General features: G+C 45.7%; 2 protein-coding genes across 5 annotated transcripts in view; one reads left to right on the top strand and one right to left on the bottom strand.

Moving 5' to 3' along the window:
- Smad5 (SMAD family member 5) overlaps positions 1-10,966 on the top strand; it is a 55,313-nt gene extending 44,347 nt beyond the window's left edge. For all 4 annotated transcript variants that reach the window (XM_052156540.1, XM_052156538.1, XM_052156539.1 and 1 more), the window contains 3 exons: positions 1,423-1,644; positions 4,275-4,531; positions 5,906-10,966. In XM_052156540.1, the coding sequence (XP_052012500.1) occupies positions 1,423-1,644; positions 4,275-4,531; positions 5,906-6,049 (623 nt within the window). In that variant the 3' untranslated portion in view covers positions 6,050-10,966. The remainder of the gene's footprint in view (positions 1-1,422; positions 1,645-4,274; positions 4,532-5,905) is intronic.
- A 6,486-nt stretch (positions 10,967-17,452) lies between these two features.
- On the bottom strand, positions 17,453-21,133 carry Smim32 (small integral membrane protein 32). The gene is made up of 2 exons (XM_052156899.1): positions 19,455-21,133; positions 17,453-17,821 (listed from the first exon to the last, which is right to left on the bottom strand). Exon 1 carries the CDS (start codon positions 20,671-20,673, stop codon positions 20,362-20,364), a length of 312 nt encoding a protein of 103 aa, XP_052012859.1. The 5' UTR covers positions 20,674-21,133; the 3' UTR covers positions 17,453-17,821; positions 19,455-20,361.
- Between the last annotated feature and the right edge of the window lie 262 nt (positions 21,134-21,395).

Below are 21,395 nucleotides of genomic sequence, written 5' to 3'. Positions count from 1 at the left end.
TTTAGAGATGCAGTCAGGTCTTTAGCAGGAGAGATTTTTATGCAAGAGATTGGCTGTTTTTTCCTGATTGATACTAATATATAAAAAAGAAAGATTAGAGGGGGCAACTGTTACTTTAAAAAGAACTTAAGATTTAAGAGATTTTTTTCATTTTCTACACATTGTAAATAATAAGAATGTGTGTTTAGAGAGAAACTTGAGAAATTTGTTTACATTTGAGAGTATATTAGTGTGGGTGTGGAGTATGGACCTAATTAGTTCCCTCCATCAGGAACAGTTCATTTGACTTGAGAGGACACAGGTGGATCAGGGTAAGAGAGACTGTTAGACTTTTATAAGACAAGACATTTTAAGCTGTTGGTTGTAAGCTCAGAAGAGCTGTCCCTGAGGATGATTTTTCTTCAGAAGCTGAGTCATGCATGGGTTGATGATGCTAGAGCACACGTACAGGGCACAACTGAGCATAGTTCAGCTGTGTTGTGGTTGAAGAGGCACTTGAGAACTTTGCTCTGCCTTACCTATGGACCTTACAGCTTTGCTGGTGTGAACCAAGACTCTGGGGGCTTGGGAAATGGGATTTACGTGAGACAGGGGTGAAATAGTAATGGACCTAATTGTTAGTCTCTCTGATCGTGTTGAAACCTAACCCTCAGTATAATGCTACTTAGAGATAGGGCCATTTAAGAGGCTATTAGACTTAAATTCCTGAGATTAGGGTCTTTGAGACACAGTTGTCTTTACGTGATTAGATACAGAGGCCAGGGAGCTGGCTCCATGTGTAAAAAGCACATGCTTAGACAAGCCTGATGACCTCATCAGTTCCCTGGAACTACCCTACAAAACCTGTTGCCTATCTCTGTATCCACAGCACTTCTTCAGTAAGATGGGAAGTAGATGCAGGAGAATCTCCTAAAGGTCAAAGGTCAGCTAACCTAGACAATGTGGCAAAGCAGAAATAAGAGACCCTGACTCAAAACAAAGTAGAAGGCAGGAACCAAGCTTCTAAAGGTTGTCCTCTGAGCTCTACGTCTGCATGCACATGCTTGCATTCACACACACACACACTCGGACAGAAATACATGCATGCACACTCCACTAGACTAGACAGCACATCTGCTGATACCTTGATGTCTGAGCCTCAAGAGCAAACTGTGAGAAACAATTGTGGTGCTGGTGCTGTTATTGTTGTCTTCTTGAATTTAAGCCATTAGGTCTGTGATGTTTTATTATAGCTGTCTTGAGCAGACCAAGATAATTTGCCTTGGATTCTAAGTCAAGAATGTCAGTGAAATTTAAATGAAATATCTGGGGTTTTTTTTGTCATATAATGGTTAGGACATTAGCTGGTTAGGACAAATGATAAATTTACAAAGAACTTGGTGTTTCAGATGATCAGTTATTAAACCTCTTTTCTGTTTGCAGATGTTCAGCCTGTTGCCTATGAAGAGCCCAAACACTGGTGTTCAATTGTCTACTATGAATTAAACAATCGTGTTGGGGAAGCTTTTCATGCATCTTCTACTAGTGTGTTAGTAGATGGATTTACAGATCCTTCAAATAACAAAAGTAGATTCTGCTTGGGATTGTTGTCAAATGTTAATCGTAATTCAACTATTGAAAACACTAGGCGACATATTGGAAAAGGTAATCTTGTCATTTCTTTTCATTCAGTTGAATTAAATCCTTTTTTTGTACTGGCTGGCTACAATTCTTTGAAGCATCCAAAAAGTCTTAAGGCATGGTATTTACCTCAAGTTGCTTAAATATTAAAGAATGTGATTAAATAAAGATACAACTAGTCCTCTCTTTTTTATCCTGCTTAGTTTTTGTTTCTAGTACTAAAGATCTGAAATCCTGTTGATCATTTCTTGAGTATTTCCCCTAACAATAAGGACAAGTTAGGGCCTAACTGGAACAAGGAATTTACCTTGTTCACAGCAGTATCCTCAGTAACTAGAACTTGCATGCCTTTGTTTGTCTGTCTCTCTTTCTTTCTCTCACACACTCTCTCTTTTACTTTCTGAATGTATACATATGTATGTATGTATGTGTGTGTATGTATGTATATGTATATAAAATCTTTGGAAAATATGTGCATGTTAATGAGGGATTAGAAATGTAAACTTATTACACTTGGGAGTGTTTTCCCCTGTGAGGTTAGCACAGTATGGGGGAAGTGGAGTTTGCGGTGAAAAGTAGAGTGAGACCATCCAGAGAAAACCCTCATGCATCGGAGTTTCCTTCATGGCTCTTAGTTGGCAGCACTTTGCATCCTTCCTGGGATGCGGTGTCACACCTCAGAGGATCCGCCCCAGTAGGGTGTGCTGTGTGTCTCAGAGCAAGAGTGGCTTTGCCTGTGTACCCTGCTGTTCTGTGTCCCTTTGATTTGAGTCTTAGTCAGAGATGGTAACAATGGCAGAGAACAATAACTGTGGTCGGTTTTCTTATAGATGAGATTCAGAAAAATAATCTGAAGCCAGGTGCAGTGGCTCATACATGTAATCCCAGCACTAGGGAGGCCAAGGCAGGTGGGGCCCAAGTTCAAGGCCAGCCTGGGCTACATAGCAAGACTGTCTTAATACAAACAAACAAACATACCCCAAACAAACAGCAAGATTTGAACAGTTTTTATTGATTTGATTTTCAGCTTGTCCTGACCTTTTTTGTGAAATGTGTCTCTTGTATGTGTTGCTCTGTCAGTTCCCCTACAGTGGAGATATTTAAGGGACATTTCTGTGGATCAGTTTGCACTTGCTTGCCAGTGTTCCCACTCATTTCTGTTTACTCAGAAGCAAGCCACAATTTTTTTAATACCATTTGCTGAAACAATTCTGTAGCTTACATTTGAACAGAGTTACATTTCTGGAGATCCTGCTAGGGTAGGCATTGTGTGCAGTCACAGACAGTAATGGGAACTTGTCCACGAGGGTAGTCAGTATTCTCTCTTGTCTACAGTATGGCAGTTGGCAGCATGCTGGTCTGTGGCTGAGACAAGACTGTGTGCGTCTGATTGTGCAACAGACTGTGACACCCACAAAGAAACAAGCAAGCAAACAAACAAAACCCAGCAAATCCTCCTATCCCCAGAAGCACACAAGTATAGTCTATAGGAGCTTATATGTAACTGTCTTAGTTAGGGTTTTATTTCTATCAACAGACAGCATAACCAAGGCAACTTTTACAGGGCAGCATTTTATTGGGGCTGGCTTACAGGTTCAGAGGTTCAGTCCATTATCATCAAGGAGGGAGCACGGTAGTGTCCAAGCAGAGCTGAGAGGTCTACATCCAAAGAAAGCCTGTCCTCAGGCATCTAGGAGGAAGGCCTCAAAGCCACTCCCACAGTGGCATACTTCCTCCAGCAAGGCCACACCTCCTAATAGTGCCACTCCTTGGGCCAAGCATATTCAAGCCCCCACAGTAACTCATGGTGTGCTGCTTGTGTAAAGGTTTAAAAGGATATACACCAAATCTGTAGCATTGTCTACTCATGGGAAAGAAAATCTTAAGGTAATTCTTAGATATATTGGAAAAGTATTTTGTGAGTCAGCTTTTTGGTAATAAAGCTTAAATTTTACCATTAGAACTGGTTTCTTTTAAGTATATTTCTAGAAAACTTTAAAAAGTTGTATTATTTTGTGTGTATAGGCATTTTACCTACAGGTGTGTCTGGGTACTGCCTGCATACAGTGCCTTTAGAGGCCAGAAGAGGGGCATCTCCTGGGACTGGAGTTAGCTGGTTGTGAGCCTCCGTGTCAAGAGCAGCCAGTGCTCTTAACTTTTGAACCATTGCTCCACTTTTATTAAAACAAACAAACAAAAACAGAAGGAAAGAAAGAAGACTTTTAAAAGCAAAGTAAATGAGCCTGCTATTTCAAAGCTTTCTGTAATCTGGAATCGCATGTGTGTGTCTGGGTTCCTGTGGGTGATGGTTAAAATGCTGTGTTCTTTGTTTGCAAACAGGGTGGAAAACACTAAATAACGTTTAGGATGATTTTTTTTTAAAGTACTCATAAAAAGAAATATTAAACAGCATCGTTTCCTTTCTGTGGAAACAAATGGTGGTTAGAAAAGGGAATACAAACCTGGGGTCAGGCAGTTCGATAACCCGACTGGGGCCCTCTTAGAGTTGTGTGGATTACTTTTGGCTGCCGAAGGCCATCTAGTGGTAGCTGTGATCTGAACCCTGATGAGTTTGTGCATTCTGGGTGCATTGATGTCTGTGACTTCTTAGAACAGTTTGCTAAGCCATCTCCCTTGTTGCCTGTCTCTTTAAGGTGTCCATCTGTACTACGTTGGTGGGGAGGTGTATGCCGAGTGTCTTAGTGACAGCAGCATCTTTGTTCAGAGTAGGAACTGCAACTTTCACCATGGTTTCCACCCCACCACCGTCTGTAAGATCCCCAGCAGCTGCAGTCTCAAAATTTTTAACAATCAGGAGTTTGCTCAGCTTCTGGCTCAGTCAGTCAACCATGGCTTCGAGGCCGTGTATGAGCTCACCAAGATGTGTACCATTCGAATGAGTTTTGTCAAGGTGAGTAGTTATGATCTATAATGTGACTTTAGTCATTATAAGTATGTATGCATCATAAGAAATTATTAAATGAAAATAATCAGTGTTTTTGACACTGATTTATGCATTTAAGTGAAATTTTTGAATGTATCACTTTAACCACTTGAGTCACTTTGTAAGCTACCCAGAAGCTCCATTATTAATTTTGATAATGGGTGGGGATGAAGTTTACAAAGTATTTCATCTAGTAGACTAAGTTATTAGAAAGTGTTTAATATTAGCATTGCATTTTGACTGGCTCAGATTCCATTACAGTGTAGCAGAGAATTTGTAGCACTTTATCACTTCCCTTGTGTCTCAGGCCTGTTGCAAAGGATTTATGAAGCTGGTCACTCTCATGGCCTGATTTTACTAAACGTTATAAAGATTGCGTCTCATTAACAGAATGTTGAGAGCCTCATAGTAGCAAATTCCCGCAGCTGGAGGTGCTCCCTCCTGGCTCAGGGAGAGCAGCAGAAGGCTTGTTCTGTTTTTGTATTGTTTTGGCATTTAAGCCCAGTCCACAGTTTCCTTGCTGTTTATCAGTGGTCTGAATTTACTTTCTCTCCCTCTTTTGAAGTGTGGCTTTTTTTATTGTCCAGTTTCCTTACTTCCTCATTTCTCTTTCCTTCATCCCCCCCAGTTTTCCTGGAACAGAGCTACTATAATCAGCAAGACAGAGAACTTACTAATAAATCAGGAAAATGAAAATTAAAAAAAAACACTTTTTTAGTTTTTATCTGTATATGAGTACACTGTAGCTGTCTTCAGACACACAAGAAGAGGGCATCAGACCACTCCATTGCAGGTGGGATTTGAGCTCAAGACCTCAGGGAGAGCAGTCAGTGCTCTTAACTGCTAAGCCATCTCTCCAGCACCTTCAGTTTTTATCTGAAGCTTACTTTATCTGGTTAATTTCTCAGCTTTAGGGATAATGGCCTGACATGATTCATACATAAACTACATGGTACGGATTGGTCAATGTCCACACTGTCTCATCAGATAAAAACAAACAGGAACAAGAGCACTCCATGCCTGTCCCATGAGGGTGTGGGGCGTTAGTTACTTAGTGAGCATGTGTATTGGCACAGCATGATTTAGCTGGGAAAGATCGTAGATAGTCTGGGGCCTCTGTAACATTTAAACATGTTCTTAGCCCTATGGGTCTGTGTCAGAGAAACTGTTATACTGCAGCTGTGTTTTTAATACCCTGTGAGTACTTACTGGTTTTCTGTGGTCATTCAGTTTAAGTCCGTCTTACGTGTTCCTAGAGTTAGGTAGGCCTTTTATTGTTAAAGTTGGTGCTGACTGCCAACTGCTCAAGAGGGATTTGCTTTGCTGTCTTCTCATTTCCAGGGTTGGGGAGCAGAGTACCACCGGCAGGACGTCACCAGTACTCCATGCTGGATCGAGATTCACCTCCATGGGCCTCTGCAGTGGCTGGATAAAGTCCTTACTCAGATGGGCTCTCCGCTGAACCCCATTTCTTCTGTTTCATAGTGCAGAAGTATTCTTTTCAACTGTCTTTTTAGTGGACTTGTTTTAATTTTAGAGGAATTTCCAGTACAGATACTGTGAGCTGACATGGAAAAACAGATATTATGGCTTATTTTTTCTACGTAATTGTGACCAACACATTTGTATTTTATGATGATATTACATGTATTTGTATTCGTGTTCATTGTGATTAACTTTCAAAAGTATTATAAACAATGTAGAGTATTTTACCCCTGTTGAAAAGTTTAGCATTGATCTTAAACTGGAACGTGCTTTTGCTTATTGTCCCAACTGTTTTTTAATTTGTTAATTTTTTACAAAGTAGTGTATCACATAATGAAATTTTATCCTTTAAGAGAGCATATATTGTGGAAAGCAGTAGACAGTATTCCTCTGGTAATATCTTTGCCCTATCACCTTTGAAAAAGCATACATTGTTTGCAAAAACTTAAAGTAGGGGCTTGAAGGAAACTATTGAGTCTTATTTGAAGGACTCTGCAGTCCTAACATGGTATTCAGTGAAAGCAAGGTGGTAGATTTCTGGACGTCATACATTTACATTTAATACAGCTAATGTTCGTCAGTGTAACGTGACTTCATGCCATGTATCTTTTGTAAAACATTTCCTTTTTAAAAATCTCAAGTATTTGTCATTTACTCAAATTTGTCCTAAGTTCTACTTAACAGCTAGTTACTGTGTGCTCTTTGGCCCTGTTCAGCGTTGTTTGCTACTTTGGGCCAATGTTTCAAGAACTCTAATTTTACTGTGCATTAATCTTTTTATTTTGCACTTTTATGGGTGACTGTCTTAGTGTAGCCTCTGGTGAAATGCTGTGGGGTGAGCTGCTCTTAGATCTCCTGCTTCCTTGGCACTCCTTTGTACAACACTACCATTTAGAGATGACAGCTGTAAGCTGTGCTGCTTTTTCTAGCCTTTAATTTTCAATTTAGTTTATAATGTTGTTATTCTATAGCTCCAGCTAAGGTGCCTATTAATTCCCTATATTGTTATGAGTGTTATTGATACTGAAAGATTTTTGTATGAATACCTTTGCTCTTTACCAGACTTGTCATACAAGGACCTATGCAGTATAGCCATTGGAGGCTCTTTGGTTGGCCCAAGAGTAAGGCTATTGGTGTAAATGAATCACAGTGGGGGTCGGGATAATCCATGTCATATGTCATATAGCAAAGAGTGTCTGTCGGCTTGTCTCTCTGCATCAATGCTCTGCCTCTTTCTTTTTATCCTTTTAGAACCTACATGGATGCTAATCTCCAGGACACTGTTGGATGTGAACACTCTTAAGATACCCGTTTAGTTCACTGTGCCTTGGCCTTAGGACTTGTAATCACTTTCTAGGAAGCAGTTATGGCCTGAGAATGAAGACACTACTTTGACAAAGAAAAAGGCCTAATTTGCCTATCAGAGTGAGACATTTTATTTTCTGGTGCCTTTTGAAAATATACAGAGTCACTTTGTTCTTCTGCTGAAAATGTTTTAATTTGACTTTTTAGAGCGCCTTCCTGCCTTTATGAGGAAAACAGCTTTTTTTGGGTGGGGGCAGGGGGATTGTGATTCCTTCTGTTTTCTGTGTCATTATTTATTGCCTTTCGGAGTTCAGCCATTGGATGGCTTTGCTCCTTCAGAGGGGATGACGTACTCCTTCAGTAGCTTGAGCTGTAAACATTAGTATTCCATAGCATGAGTGTGTCGGCCCCATAAGAGAGAGATGTCTTTACAGTGGAGTGTTCCTTTCTTTAGCAGGCTCATGGCAGCCTTTGAGAAGTTTATAGGCATGTGTCTTGAGTTGAATGACAGGTAGTGTATGTCCGTGAGCTCTGCTGAAGTCTGGAAACAAGGGCCTTGCTTGTTCCTTTTTTCAGCAGTGGGTTACATGTTGTTTCTCCACAGTCATCATGTCACAGGCCTCAGGCTTGTAGAGTCCTGTGTGATTTGCTGTCTGTACAATGGCAGGACTGAAGCTCTTAGCTGTTCCAAGTTTCATGGAAAAATCCCAACCTGTTGGTCCTATGGTCAGTAAATGGAGACTGTGCGGTCTACCCGCTCCTGTACCGTCTAAGGCTATACATCTGTCTGTGGGTACACAGTGCACATGACAGGGAATAGGGCCTCTGAAGAAGCCGCCAGATCAGACCAGATCAGTGCCGGTACAGTCTCATGGAGCCCAGGCTGACCCTGAGCATGCTAAGTGGAGAAGGTGGCCTTCAGTTCTCCACCCTCCAGTCTCTACCTCCGAAGTACAAGGATGACGGACAACCACCATCATACCCAGCTTCTGTGGTGCTGAGGCTCAGCCTCAGACTTCAGGTGTGCTACGCAAGTACTCCACCAACCCAGTGGCGTCCCTAATTCAGCAATCACATTGTTAGTATATAAAATACATTAATATCTGCCAGGGAAAAAGATTTGCAAATAGTAAAGATTGCCATCAGTTTGATAAATCATGCAAATGGAAGAATCAAAATCTCAGCGATGAATTACAGCAACAAGATGCTGTCTAGAAAAAGCAGGACCAAGAGATACATTTGACGAGTTTACCTTCAGGATGGGGTGATGGCCTCACTGATTAATGGCTTTAAGTAGCCGTGCTGTGGGCCTTCCAGAATTAGAGAAAATGGAGGAGGAAATCAGTTTTAAAATAGCAAAAGCTGGGCAATGGTGGCACACGCCTTTGATTACAGCACTTTGGAGACAGAGGCAGGCAAATCTCTGTTTGAGGCTAGCCTGGTGTACAAAGAACTTCTACCCAGAGAAACTTTCTTGGAGGAGAAAAAAGAAAAGATAAAAGTAAAATAGCAAACAAATAGAACAGGATATGAATCCTTCCTCTTTTCTTATGTTTCATGGTTGCTGGTATAAGAAAAGTGGCTGAGTTGCTAAGGTGAAATCAGTAGTAAGATTGCTAAATATAACACATCAACAGGCTATACTAATAATGCAGAGAGGAAATGTGCCATTGTTAAAACATTTGCAAGTTAGTCACCCTTCGGGACGTGAATGACAGTAAAACTGAAATATTAAATGAACTGTCAGAGTAAAACTTAGGGTTACCTCGGTCTCCCCATTGCCTGAGAGGACTGTGGGTAACATTTCCATCCCCTGCCAGTAGTGCCATTGTGAGGAAAGTGTGGAGGAAACAATGATGTTTTACTGGTTCAGGACATGCCTGTCAGCGATGTCATTTGTGCTTCTGCCGCAGAGGGTGAGCACGGAGTGGCTTGGTTCAATATCTTCGCACCTTGCCTGGCCACTTCCCTGGCAGCACTTGGGTCCCTGGCAGTCACTGGTCTTTCTTAAATTCCTGTCTCTTTGCTTCCTGAAGACTCTCAGAAAATAACTTTTTTTTTTCTTTTTAAAAATTCTTTGTTACTTTGTTATTTTGAGACATAGTCTCTCTGGACAGTCCTGGCTGGCCTGGAAATTACTATGTAGGCTAGCCTCAAACTTGAAGCAGTTCTCTTGCCTCTGCCTCTGGAGTTCTGGGATTACAGGCATGTGTCTCTGAGTACAGTGACTTCTGATGATTTTTAAAATTGAGCCCCTGGTGATGGTTTGGTTTTAGATCTATTAGCTCTGTGTAGAAGTTCTCTGTAGACCAGGCTAGCCTCTGTCCAGCCGAGTAAATCCTCTGCTATCTGGGGGGTCTCGTTAGAAATGTGTGTGCTCAGCATACATACAGCTAAATATTGCTGGTTTATAGGTGGCCTCAGATATTAGCTAGAGCATCTTTTTTGAAAATAATTTCCAGTTAGGTTGGTATTTCCTTCGCTGCAGTAGGATTTTCCCTTTTGGGAGATGCCACTTAGTTTTTCTTGTTAAAATAATGCATTTATGGGAAGTGAAAATTAAGGCATTAGTTCTACACTAGATAATTCTATTTGGCGGACGACTCGGACAGTTCTGTGTTCTTGGGTGGATTCCAGCGTGCTGATAAGAAGGATGACGGTACTTAATAGTGTCATCAGGCCTTGCTCATCAGTGGGTCAGTGCTAGAGCACTTAGCAGGCAGAAAGCCCAGTGTGCAGCGCTCAGCACTGCACAGAACTCAGTATATACCTGTTCCGAAATTGAAGTGACCACCTACAACTGGATGATATGCCAGAACCACAGGAAGGAGATTCGCAGTCATGCGTTAAAAGCAAGAATGCATGCTAAAGCATTGAACTGGTGACGGCTGCTGTTAATAATGACCTCTTCCCCAGCAAAGAGTCCCAGAGCAGAATGTCCTCTGAAGAGAGAAGGGACTGGTGTATTCCCTGTGCAGGGTAACTTAGTTTTTAAATTGGCTACATAGTTATCCTTTAAGGATTTGTTTGAAGTTGCTCTTTTTCAAAAGTTGAGAATTTTGCGTGAAGTTGGGCACATGTTTGCCCTTCCCCCACCCCACCATAGTCATGCCTTTCTTGCTGTGAACTGGTGTCAGCTACAACGCTCCAGTTAGGTTTGGGACCTGAGCTCTTTTGAAATAAGGTCTTGTAGAGCGCTGTGCAGCCGTGCTCTCTCTGCTGTTGTCAGAGAAGAGCTGAGGCGTGGGGAGCCTTGGGCAGGACGGTCGGGTGGTTCTGGTGCGGCAGTGTGCTCCGTACCACGGCTGGCTGAAGCTGCAGCTTAACTGTACTTACTTCAGGTAAGAGAGCAAGTGCTGGTGTTCCCCTGCCTGCCTTCTCCGGGAAGATCCTTCGCATGCGGGTGGTGCCGGGCAAACGGACGGCTGCCCCGAGGTCTGCTTCTGTTCACAGTGGAGGGGCTAATCTAGCAGCGCTTCAGCTTGCTGCCCTCTGATACTTACAAAAACATAGTAGGTTTTGCTGTATTGTGCTCTCAAAGCCATAACTCTTAAGAAATTTGTTTTTGCATATTGTTTGCTAATACTTTGTTTTAATAAACCTCAAAACCTGCTTACTGTGTTTCTGTTTATTTTTTTGTACTCTGCCTGCCTCCGTGGTTCGTGGTGGTCCGAGGAGGCTGAGACTGAGGCAGCAAACCGTCAGTGCTGTTGGCAGGAGGTGCGTGGACCAGGCGTGCCGTGCCGTGCCGCCTCGCAGGGTATGGGAGCCCTGCTTGGAAAGCCCCGACTCCGTGCATTCCATCTCTATGGCACTTACTGTCTTCTTCCTTTTTGTGTGTTTGTGTTGAAGAAAGACTGAGGCCTATTCTAGGGTGTTTCAGTTTAATCACTAGCTCTTTTCTAGATCTTACTTGTAAGAGAGGGCTTGCTTCGCAGAACTGCCTCTACTATAACTAGTGTAGAGTGTGCCAGGCGGTACTTGAGTTCCGGGCCTTACGGCTCTGTGCTCTTAGGCGGGACGCTTAACCTCTCTGAGCCTGGGAAAGATCTCCATAGGAAAATAAACTAAAACATAACAAAGAAAGTAGATTATTGCTTGGCATAAAATAACTTTTTAAAATTATCTATTAAATTTTGTTACTTTGATGTAAAGCAATTATTTCTAATACTATTTGACCTTGACTGTGGTTGGTAAACTGTTGGTCAAAGGTCTACTCTTTTTTAAGTTGTTTATTTTGTGTATCTGTGTGTATTGGCTGTCATGTCATGTTGTGCTTGTCTAGGTCAGAAAATGCCTAGAGGCATTTTTTACCCTGTGGATCCCAGGGATCAAACCCAGGTCTCCAGGTAGAGCAGCCTGTGCCCTGGCCTTCTGGCCCAGCTAGGCTGGCCTCTACTTTTCTCTCTCTTTCTTTCTTCCCTCCCTCCTTTTCTTTTCTTTTCTTTTCTTCTCTTTTCTTCCCTTTTCTTCTCTTTTCTTCTCTTTTCTGTCTGTCTTCTGAAGTCAGACTAGCTTCTGTGGTCCTCTCTCCACTGTGCTTCAGTGTGCATCTCCCCTGGCTGACATAGTCCATGCTGAACCGATGCAGGTTTGTCCTAAGCAGGCATCATGGACAAAAGAAGAACATTTCAGAGTAAATTCCTTATCCCAGGAGAAGAAATTTAAAAATCACAGTACTCTTTAGAGGAATTTCTGCAAACCAGAACCTTAGTGCTTTATTTGGAAGGCATTTGGTGAGGTGTTCTGTGGCAGTCTCTCAGGTTCATTTAGTGAGGTGTGTGCTATGATGGTGGCATCTCCAAGCCTGCCGTTAGCTTTCTGGTTGCTGGGAGCCATGCAGTTGGGGATGCAGCTCCCGTGCCCAGCGGCTGCAGCCGGCGTGCTGGGAGACAGCCATTTTCATGTGTGTTTCGTAAGCATGTCTGAGGAGGCCATCGGCAAGCAGGTAAGAAAGTTTTATTTAAAACTCTGTGTGAATATATGGTAGAAAGAGGATTTTTCATAACATCTCTTCCCCCATTTAAAATATGATTATTTGTTAAGTCAGTAATTCTATTTTCTTTTTTCTTTTTTTCTCTTATCCTAAGTCTTTCGTCTTCCATTTTGCTGCCCTAAAGATATTGGGGGGTGGGGTGGGGGAGAGGGAAACAAACCTTAAAAGATGAGCTGTTGGCATCTTGAACTCAGAAACTTTATTTAGCTGGGAAAGGATCAGAGGATTTGGGCTGATGTTTGAAACTATTATCCTTGTTGTATTCAGAGGGAAATGTGTGTTATTCCTGGTGAAAGGCATGTCCTGGGGCAGTTCATTCATACTTGAAGGTGGATTTTGTTTGCTTATTTGAGGCAGATCTCATGTAATCATATAGCCAAGGGTGACCCTGAGTTCTGCACCTCCCGCCTCTGGCTTCTTAGTGCTGGGAGTGCAGGAACTGCCTACCAGGCTGTGCCCATCAAACCCGAGCCTTGTGCTTGTTAGGCTGACACTGCCCCAGATGAGCAATGCTGCCCCCAGACTGATTTTGAAAATTCCTTTTACTTCATCTTAATCTCCACCCCTTCTTCATTCAAGAAACTTTACACATCTCATTTTAAGGGTTATTTTGCACGAGGCAAATTCCAAGAACTAACAGCACAGAAAAGCATAAGCTAAATTCCCAAACCAGTAGCCGGGCGCACTTAGCCGAGTGCTCTTCCGACCTGCTCAGATGATCACTCACTGCTGATCCTCCGCTTTCTTCCACAAGTTTGTAGCTAGGTAGGGGTGACACTGTGTGTGAGATGGTGTGTTCATGTACGTGCAGATGTGAAGTCCCCCACACAGGCTGCAGGTTGATCTTCCTCTGTCACTTTTAACCTTATTGAGACATGATCTCTCCTTGAATCTGGAGCTCACCAATTGGCTAGACTGGCCGGACGCAAACCATGGGATCCATCTGTCTCTGCCCACACACACACACACACACACACACACACACACACACACTCACACTTTGGGCTTTGCTCTAGGCATCTGACCTCACCCCTCATTTGCCCAGTCCTTAGCTCCCTGTGCCATCTTCCCAGCCCCCGATCATGAGTGGTGCTCTCTGCCTGCCTCTCTCTCCCTCCCACCCTTCCCTCCAAGTCCTTCTACAGCACCATTCTGCTCTCCTTCAAACCGGGGCCTCGTTCATTGTTCCTTTATGTGCATATGTCTATGCACATATGTGTATACTCGCAAACAGCCTGCTCACTCAGCCTGTGCAGGCCACCTGCATGCCTGCCTTCAGGGCTGGCAACCTGGCACTAGCCTACCAATCTGCGTGCTCCTCGACAGTAAGATCCCTCTTCTGCCCGCAGTATTGCCCGATTTCCTGTAGTTCTTTGTGTGAGCTCGCCCAGGCCTTGGTCTTACATCTGTCCTCTCTGGCGTATCATTGTCCTTGTTCAGCTCATGTTTAGGCAGTCATTGGTGAGACTTTATGAGTGTAGCAGTTGGTGCGATAACTAAGGACGTCGGTAAGGAGACTTCTCACACTAAAAATCCACCATATGACCCGGCTAGACCACTCCTCGGTACGTGCCCCAGAGACTCAGCAGATGCGTGCTTAGCACGTTCACTGGGACTCTCTGCAATAGCCAGGAAATAGAAATGGCCTAAATGACCTTCAGCTGATGACTGGGTGAAGAAAATGTGGTACATAGACACTCCGCTTGAAAGGAAACCGTGAGCTTTCCAAGGAAATGTAGGTGGGGCTCTGAGTGGGGAGGAAGAATGGAGAGAGGAGACTAAAATAATAGGAAAGATGTCTGAAAAATAAGGAACCATACTATTAACTACCTTAGAAAACCTATAGCATGTAACACTGGGTATAAGTATATAATTTAAATAAAATTTCCTCCTCTGGGATGGTAGCATGCCCTCCAAGAACCAAAGACCATCTGAGACCAGCGCCAGGGGTGAGAGCGCTCTGAGTTGTTGTTTAGGGTTGTCCAAGAGACTCCCAAAACATTCCAGGCTATTGCTGTTGCCCAGTGCTGGGTCAGCACTTGGGATTTCTGTGACGCCAGACCTGCATTCCCTGCTGGAGCAGTTCCCAAATGAAGTCTGCTGTCTGACGTGACAGAACACTGAAGCCTGGTGTGATTATAATACTAGAGTTCACCTGGTAAGTTATGTAATGAGCCAATTTTTAGTTATCAGATCTCATCACCGTATCCCAAAGGAATTTCAGTCAAGAAATTATAGCGCATAGATCTTTTCTCTCTCATGGCACCCTTGGGCCATGGTATGACAGGTAACTTGCAACTGTTGCCTCCGTAGACCTGACTGGCTTTGCTGACCTATAAAATCAACAGACTGGTGCTTCCACCTGTTGGCAGTTGGTGTTCTCTCAGAGAACATGAAAAGGGCACAGTTTCCTTAATGTGTATGAGGACAGAAAACCAGAAGAAATATGGGAACTATTTTAGAGGTGAATGTGCTCTGACCTGTGTAATCTGCCTTACGCCAGGAGGTTCCTTCCCCAGCCGTTGTGTGTGGGGAAGGCCTTTCATGGCGCTCTGGCGGGCTGCCACAGAGGACACCTCTGAGACCTAGAAAGTTTAGCTGGAGGTTCCATGGATGATAAAGGCCGAGAGAACCTGGGCGGCTCTGGTGCAGCTCACACTTGTGTCAACATTAGTTCAGAAGGGCAATTAACAGCAAACATCCCACAATCTCCTCACAAGTCTGTGGAATTTTTCATTAACTTAGAACTGGTTAGGCCACCTGAGTAAAGCCAGCAAAGGTGGAGATAAACTCGATCAGACTCCATGAACTGGACACAGAGAGGATGATTCAGTGAAATCATCTGCATCGTCTGCTTAAGACAGGCAGGACTTCACCTCTGCCCAGTGTACACCTTGGTTCCTTTCCCAAGCCTGTCTTTTCTTCTGACCTTGAGCAACATAATTCAGCAAATATTTGAGAACTGTTCTGTGTCATGCTGTGGATATACAGATAAAAATTCCTTTTCTGTACGACTTCATTCTCAATGGAAGCAGCAGACAAGGGAAATCAAATGACGCTTCACTGGTAAGTTCTGAGGAGGAAATGGTGGGAACTGAGTGGGGCGAGGAAGGAATCACAGCTGTAGTAGTTGGCACAGTTGAGGAAGATCTCAGTGGAAAACTAAGTGTGGCTTCAAGTCCAGGAAGAGGTGAAGAAGTCAGCTGGACGTTCCTGTTCCAGGCAGTTGACAAGGCATGGGAGCGACATCTCTAAGATCTGTTATTTCCTGCAGGCACTGGAGTGTTGTAAGTAAAAATAGGACATGTACTAATGTAAAACCTCCGTGCTCGGTCTCCGAGGGGGACAATAATAATAACTCAAGTGTTACAGACACAGAGACAAGAAATGCTAGTTGTTACCACTGGATTACCACCTTTAGGGGACAGGCTGCGGGGAGGACCAGTCTGTAAGGAAGAGTTTCAGCTCGGTACTTTGTCAGATACAGGTTTAAGGCAAAAAAGCAAAGATGAATGCACAGATGGAGCCCTAGCTGTTTCCCCAGTGTAATTAACAAATGCCCACTGGGTGCCTGTTCTGTGTCTTAAAAAAAAAAAAAAAGGAAGTGGTTAGCAGGCCAAATGTCTTCCTCTCATATGACTGCACGCAATTGTGGGGAAGAGAGGTTAATTACAGTCATGCCGTAGCTCTCACTGGGGACGTAGGAAAGGAAAGGTGGAAAAGTCAAAGACACTGAGTTTGAAATGACCACCCTTTCAGAATGTAGAATGAAGTAAGAACCCCGAAGCAGATATGGGGAAATGGGCAGTCTGTTTTTTCGGCGGTTCGTTCTGTTCAGCTGAGTTCATCTCCCCAATGGCTGGGCTAGCCAAGAATATAACTTACCAGCCTGGGGAGCTCAAGCAAGTTTTGACAAAGATTAGAAATCAGAAGGATGAGAAGGCATTAGCCAGAGGGAAGAGAAAGCAGCTTAATGCGGAAGGTTCTTAGGGATTAAACGGTCTCAAGTTCAAGAAGGATATGAGGATAAGAGGTTGTGGGCCAGAAGGTTCTAGACCTTGTAGACAGAGTTGAGATTTTTGTTTTTAATCAGGAGAGAAAGGAGAAGCCATTAGAGTGTAAGTAAGCTGGCACTGAAGGCAGACATTGCGATCAGGTATGTCTTCCGATTGGTTGTAGATGAAAGGCTGTAGGGCAATGGAGGTGGGGGATTTGCTGGGGTGGACAGGCGTTTAGCAGATAACCTCTGCATATGAGCAAAGGAAATGGTCATAATGTTTTTTTTTATAATATTGGGTGGTCATATGCTGATGCAGTTAATATTGAAAATACTGGAGAAACCTTAAATTGAGATAGAAAGGTGATGGTTAGTCGTCTTGAGTTTTCCTGTAAGATGCCCAGCTATGGTGGCGAGAGCCCTCTGAGGAACACCAGAAGCTGTGAGCACAGACGAGGTTCAGCTGCCCCTGACGTAGGCAGGCATGCTGAAGACCTCTACTACCTTGTGCCACGTGAGTGAGAAGACCGCAAGCCTCTCATGGAAAGCAGTCTCTGTCCTGCTGTAAGCACTCCTGCGGCCAGCATCTTGACTAAACACATGGGTCACATTCAAGCATGCCCAACAACCCTACCTGAGCCGAGCACTTGACCTGAAATGTCTGTGTTGAAAGTCCCACCAGGTAGGTGCTACTGTTTCCATTTATAGCTGAGGAAACAGACATCAGAGAGGCATGGGTGTGACCCAGGTCCTCAGGTCAGCTGACTCTGAACTCAGACTCCTAGTCCCCATTGCCATCTCTCCCTAGTTCCCATCTTCTGTTCACACACTCCCATCCCTTCTCACGCTGTTGGGATGTCTTCTTGCTAACACTCTCTTCTGCTTCCAGTGGTTGCTTTAGAGAGGAAGCGCAAATGCCTTGACATGGGCTCTCCCTATATTTAGCCCGACACACCCACCACTCCTAAGGGCTCAGGATAGCAAAGGCAGAAAAGTACATGTGATTGTTTCTATCCCCTGGAGAGTCCTCTCTCCTAAACTTGGGCTGCCGGAACAAAATACCATACATTTGATAGATTAGACAACAAAACTTTATTTTCCCATAGTTCCGGAAGCTGGAAGTTCAGTCTTAAGGTTCTGGTTATTTCAGTTTCTGATGACGGTTTATAGATGGCCAGCATCTCTGTGTGCTCATATAGCCTTCTCAGCTACAGGGAACAAGGGGTAGTAGATCGGGGCTTCAGGAAGCTCCAATTCCACAGTGCAAATGCAGCCAGTCTGGGAATCAGGACCTCCATGTACAGATTTGGGAAGAACATACATATCCACAATGCTATCTAAACTGTAATCATCACACTGTGATCCACTCGCTTACATATTAGTAGAGGTCGGATAGGTCACATTTTGCTGCTCCCAGGGAATCCAGGTCCAATATGAGGAAGAAACATGACTGCTCAGCCAGCCCATCGCTACCCTAGAAAACGGAATGGAGTTATTCAGAGTAGCAGCCCTGGTACACGGTGCTCTTACTGACTCTGCTCCAGATGCTGCCCGATGTAGGCAGTTATCTGAGAGTTTGCTCCAGAAGCAAGCACCTCTTGTCACCTTGCTCCATATTTTATGAAGGTATCCTAGTGGTACTTGATCTCTGTGGCTATAGCCAATAGTGCCCCAGGAACTACAGGTCACTTCAGAGCCAGGTATTTGCCTGTGCTCTTCTCTGAGGGGACTAGCCCTTGCTTCTTCTTTTGGCCACAGGAGACTGAGCCGTGAGCGAGCACATTGTGTCTGGGAGTTAGCGTCTTCTCTCAGCCTCATATCTGTTCCTCAATTACAAGTATAGCTAACCTCTGAGAACAAACACATTCTATGCCTGCATTGTTCAGGCTATGACACTGCCTCAATTACAAGTATAGCTAACCTCTGAGAACAAACACATTCTATGCCTGCATTGTTCAGGCTATGACACTGCCTCAGTATGCCTTAGCATGCTACCTGGCAGATATGATACAATAGCCATCTCATGGAAGAGGGCACAGAACATAGGTTAAGTACTTCATACATGGCCATAGGGGACTTAAGCCGAGCAGAGCTTAAATTTGGACTCCTCAGCACAACACCTTCAAAGCTGACCACAGGATGTAGTAGAGGAATGTCCCGCTCCTACAGACCATCCCGACCCCTCCCAGTCCTCGGCCCTGAGCATGTGATTTTGGTATGCTAGCTAGGGGCTCATGGATTACCTATCGATACCCAGAGTCTTCTCAGCAATTAGGGTACGTGTGGATTAGCTGGGCTATCCTTATAGAAGACTCAAAGGTGTTTGGCTCCATTTCCAAATAATCTAAGATGCCGTGAGGAGATAGGACAGAGGAGGCGTCCTGATAAGAATCCAAGGCTGTGGGAATTCAGAGCTCTAGAGCCTGGCTGTGTAACCAAGTCTTGGGGCTTCCCTAGTTTCTCCTGCCACCTCCTCTAGGGTAAGGGTAGGAGCGAGCAGTGGAGGAGAGACCTGCGTAGTCTCACTGAGCCTCCTGCTTGGCCATCTGAACATGTCCGGAATCCCTTATAAATGTGGCAGGATCCCGTGTCTGTGCCCTCAGGTGGGAGTGAATGTGCTTTTCCTGCTTCAGATTCACAAAGTTCTCCTGACTCCAGCATGGTTTAAGAATTAACTGGATTAATATGTCAAATTTTCCTCAGTAAAAAATGTCTCTTAAGCTCAGGTGAAGTGAATTTCTTTAAGCCAAGTGGCTCCTGGAACTGTTTTACACACCCATTAAAATAACTCCCTGACTGGAAAGGGGCAGGGGTGGGGGAGGGGGCATGGGCACATTGTCGTCCATGCCCAGAACCCCAGCATTCAAGAGGCAGAGGCAAGGCGGGCCTCTGTGAGTTCCTGGCCAGTCAGGCTTATGAGACCCTGTGTCAAAACAAAAACCACTTCCCTGGAATTAGGCTAACTTAGAAAATAGTCAAGGTTGTCACAAACCTGCTTCCTCACCCCATAGTTCTTTGTCCCATCCAATCCCCACACAGCCCCTCGGGGCTGACTTTTGTCTGCTTGGAAGGAAATGCTACCCACTCCCTTCCCCTTCAGGACCTACCTTCACTGAGCCCTGGCTCTGCCTCGTCTCTGAAAGCTTCAGAGGCGGTCTCTCCGGTCTCTCCAGGCCCAGCGAACAGGAATGCATTCAGCAGATCAGGTGCTGGTTATCCCTGGAGTCTGCCGGCAAACAAAACCCCGAAGAAAACAAACACTTTCCAGAGCAAGCAAAAATCTAGGAAAACCAGAGGGCAGGTATGCTCAGACTGACCTGACCCTCGCAGGGAGGTGGGTCGGCCTTGGGTCTGTACCTCCTGGGGATGGGCCCTCTCATATTCCTTCCCAAAACGGTTCAAGCAATGATCAATGTTTTCTGCGCTGGATCTAATTTGATGAGCTTTTATTGTAGACATGTGCTCCGAGGAGGCATGGGATGCAGGCTCTCCGCTACAGCTCCCCGTGGTGGCTGTAATCATTTGTCCCTCACCGGTCCCTTAGCCCCTGCTCTCAGAGGAAACTGGGCACTCCACCCCAAGCAGGACACACTGAAACCCTGCAGTCATTTCTCTATCGGATCCACAGAGCCAAGGAGGAAGAAAGGTGGTAGCAGCTGCAGAGGACAGCCATAGGCCGGGGAGTCCAGACCAGACAGCTCCTGATTAGTCCCGTGCTCGCTCGCAGTGCCTGCTGCCCCTCTGCGAGCAAAGTCAGGAACTCAACAAGCAGGCATGGCTTCAGTGCCCGGGTGTGTCTTTCTGGGTGATTTCCTGACAGGACCCATTGGGGGCAGGAGGGGGGGCTCGCCTAGGGAGTACTTTTAGGCACAAGGACCAGGACCCACGCAACCTCCTAACACCCCTTATTCTTCAGGTCAGAAAGGGTCTTTGGAGCCCACCCTACTCTGCTCCTGCTGGAGGCTTTCTGCAAGGCCAAGACCCAAGCTCCCAGCGGCCCTGATTCCTTCTGCCCTATACCGGTCGTGTCTTCCAGGGCGCACGGGCGTCGCGCAGCGAGCGATCGTGGGGCAGCGCAGCAAAGGCCGAGTGGCGCAGCTGGCAGCCGATAAAGAGGACGACGAGCGCCACGGACAGCAGCAGGAGGAAGAAGAGCAGCAGGTAGGTGGGCAGGTCGGGCTTGGTGGCCGAGCCGTCCCGCACTCCACGCGCGGTGGCCAGCTCCAGCGGCAAAGCGCCCTCTGCCTTGACCGTGGCTCCCGGGGCCAGCGCGCCACTTCCCGCCGCCTCCGGCCCGCTGGTGGCGTTGAACACGTCGCCGTACATGATCCACGGGACCCGCCGACGCCGGCAGGACCACCTCACTTCTGCTGCTGCAGACCGGCGCGGCTAAGAGCCTCCATGGCTCTCCCCTCCCGCCCGGCGGCGCGCACCTGCCGAAGAATCGGCGCCCCGCAGGCGGCGAGGTCACTGGGACCCCGGGGGGGGGGGGGGTGTCCGGCGCTCAAGATGCTCAGCCGCGGCCGATCCTGGCACCTCGGGAGTTCCCGCTTCTGGCTGTTGCTTGCTACCTGGAGAGTCCCGAGCTCATTTCACAGCTTTCCAGCCGCTCTTCAGCTCGGGTGAGCTCCGGAGCACCCCTGGGCTGCAGCAGCTGCGAAGGGTGCAGGTGAATGCAGCAGCAGCTTATGGGCCCTGCTCTGGGAGCGGGTGCTCGCGGGTCCTCCGCTCCCCCGGGTGCGGAGGCCTTTTGGAGCGGTCCCGCAGCCTGGGATCGTTGTCCAGACGCCTGATGTGTAGCGAGCCTGTCCTCTTGCGCTCCCACCGCGGCTCTCCTGCCTGAGCTGGAGACTGAGCTCGGAGCGTCTTCTGTCCTAGGCGGGAGGGAGGTGGGGAGGTGGCAGGATTTGCAGCACAGCCCTGAGAGAGGCTGCGAACCAATGACTGAGGATAAGAAAGGACAGCGCTGGGACCGCCTGCCTTTCATCACTCACCAAAGAGGATACTGAGGAAGGGAGAGGGAGAAAGAGGAAAAGAAAGGCTAGGGC

The sequence above is a fragment of the Apodemus sylvaticus genome, chromosome 14, assembly GCF_947179515.1.
Source record: "Apodemus sylvaticus chromosome 14, mApoSyl1.1, whole genome shotgun sequence".
Taxonomy (NCBI): Eukaryota; Metazoa; Chordata; class Mammalia; order Rodentia; family Muridae; genus Apodemus; species Apodemus sylvaticus.
Note: the sequence above shows the minus strand (reverse complement) of the source record. Positions and strands in the feature narration are given on the sequence as shown.

Coding starts and splice junctions, on each gene's coding strand:
- Smim32 (XM_052156899.1), bottom strand. CDS start 20,673: ATGTACGGCGACGTGTTCAACGCCACCAGCGGGCCGGAGGCGGCGGGA.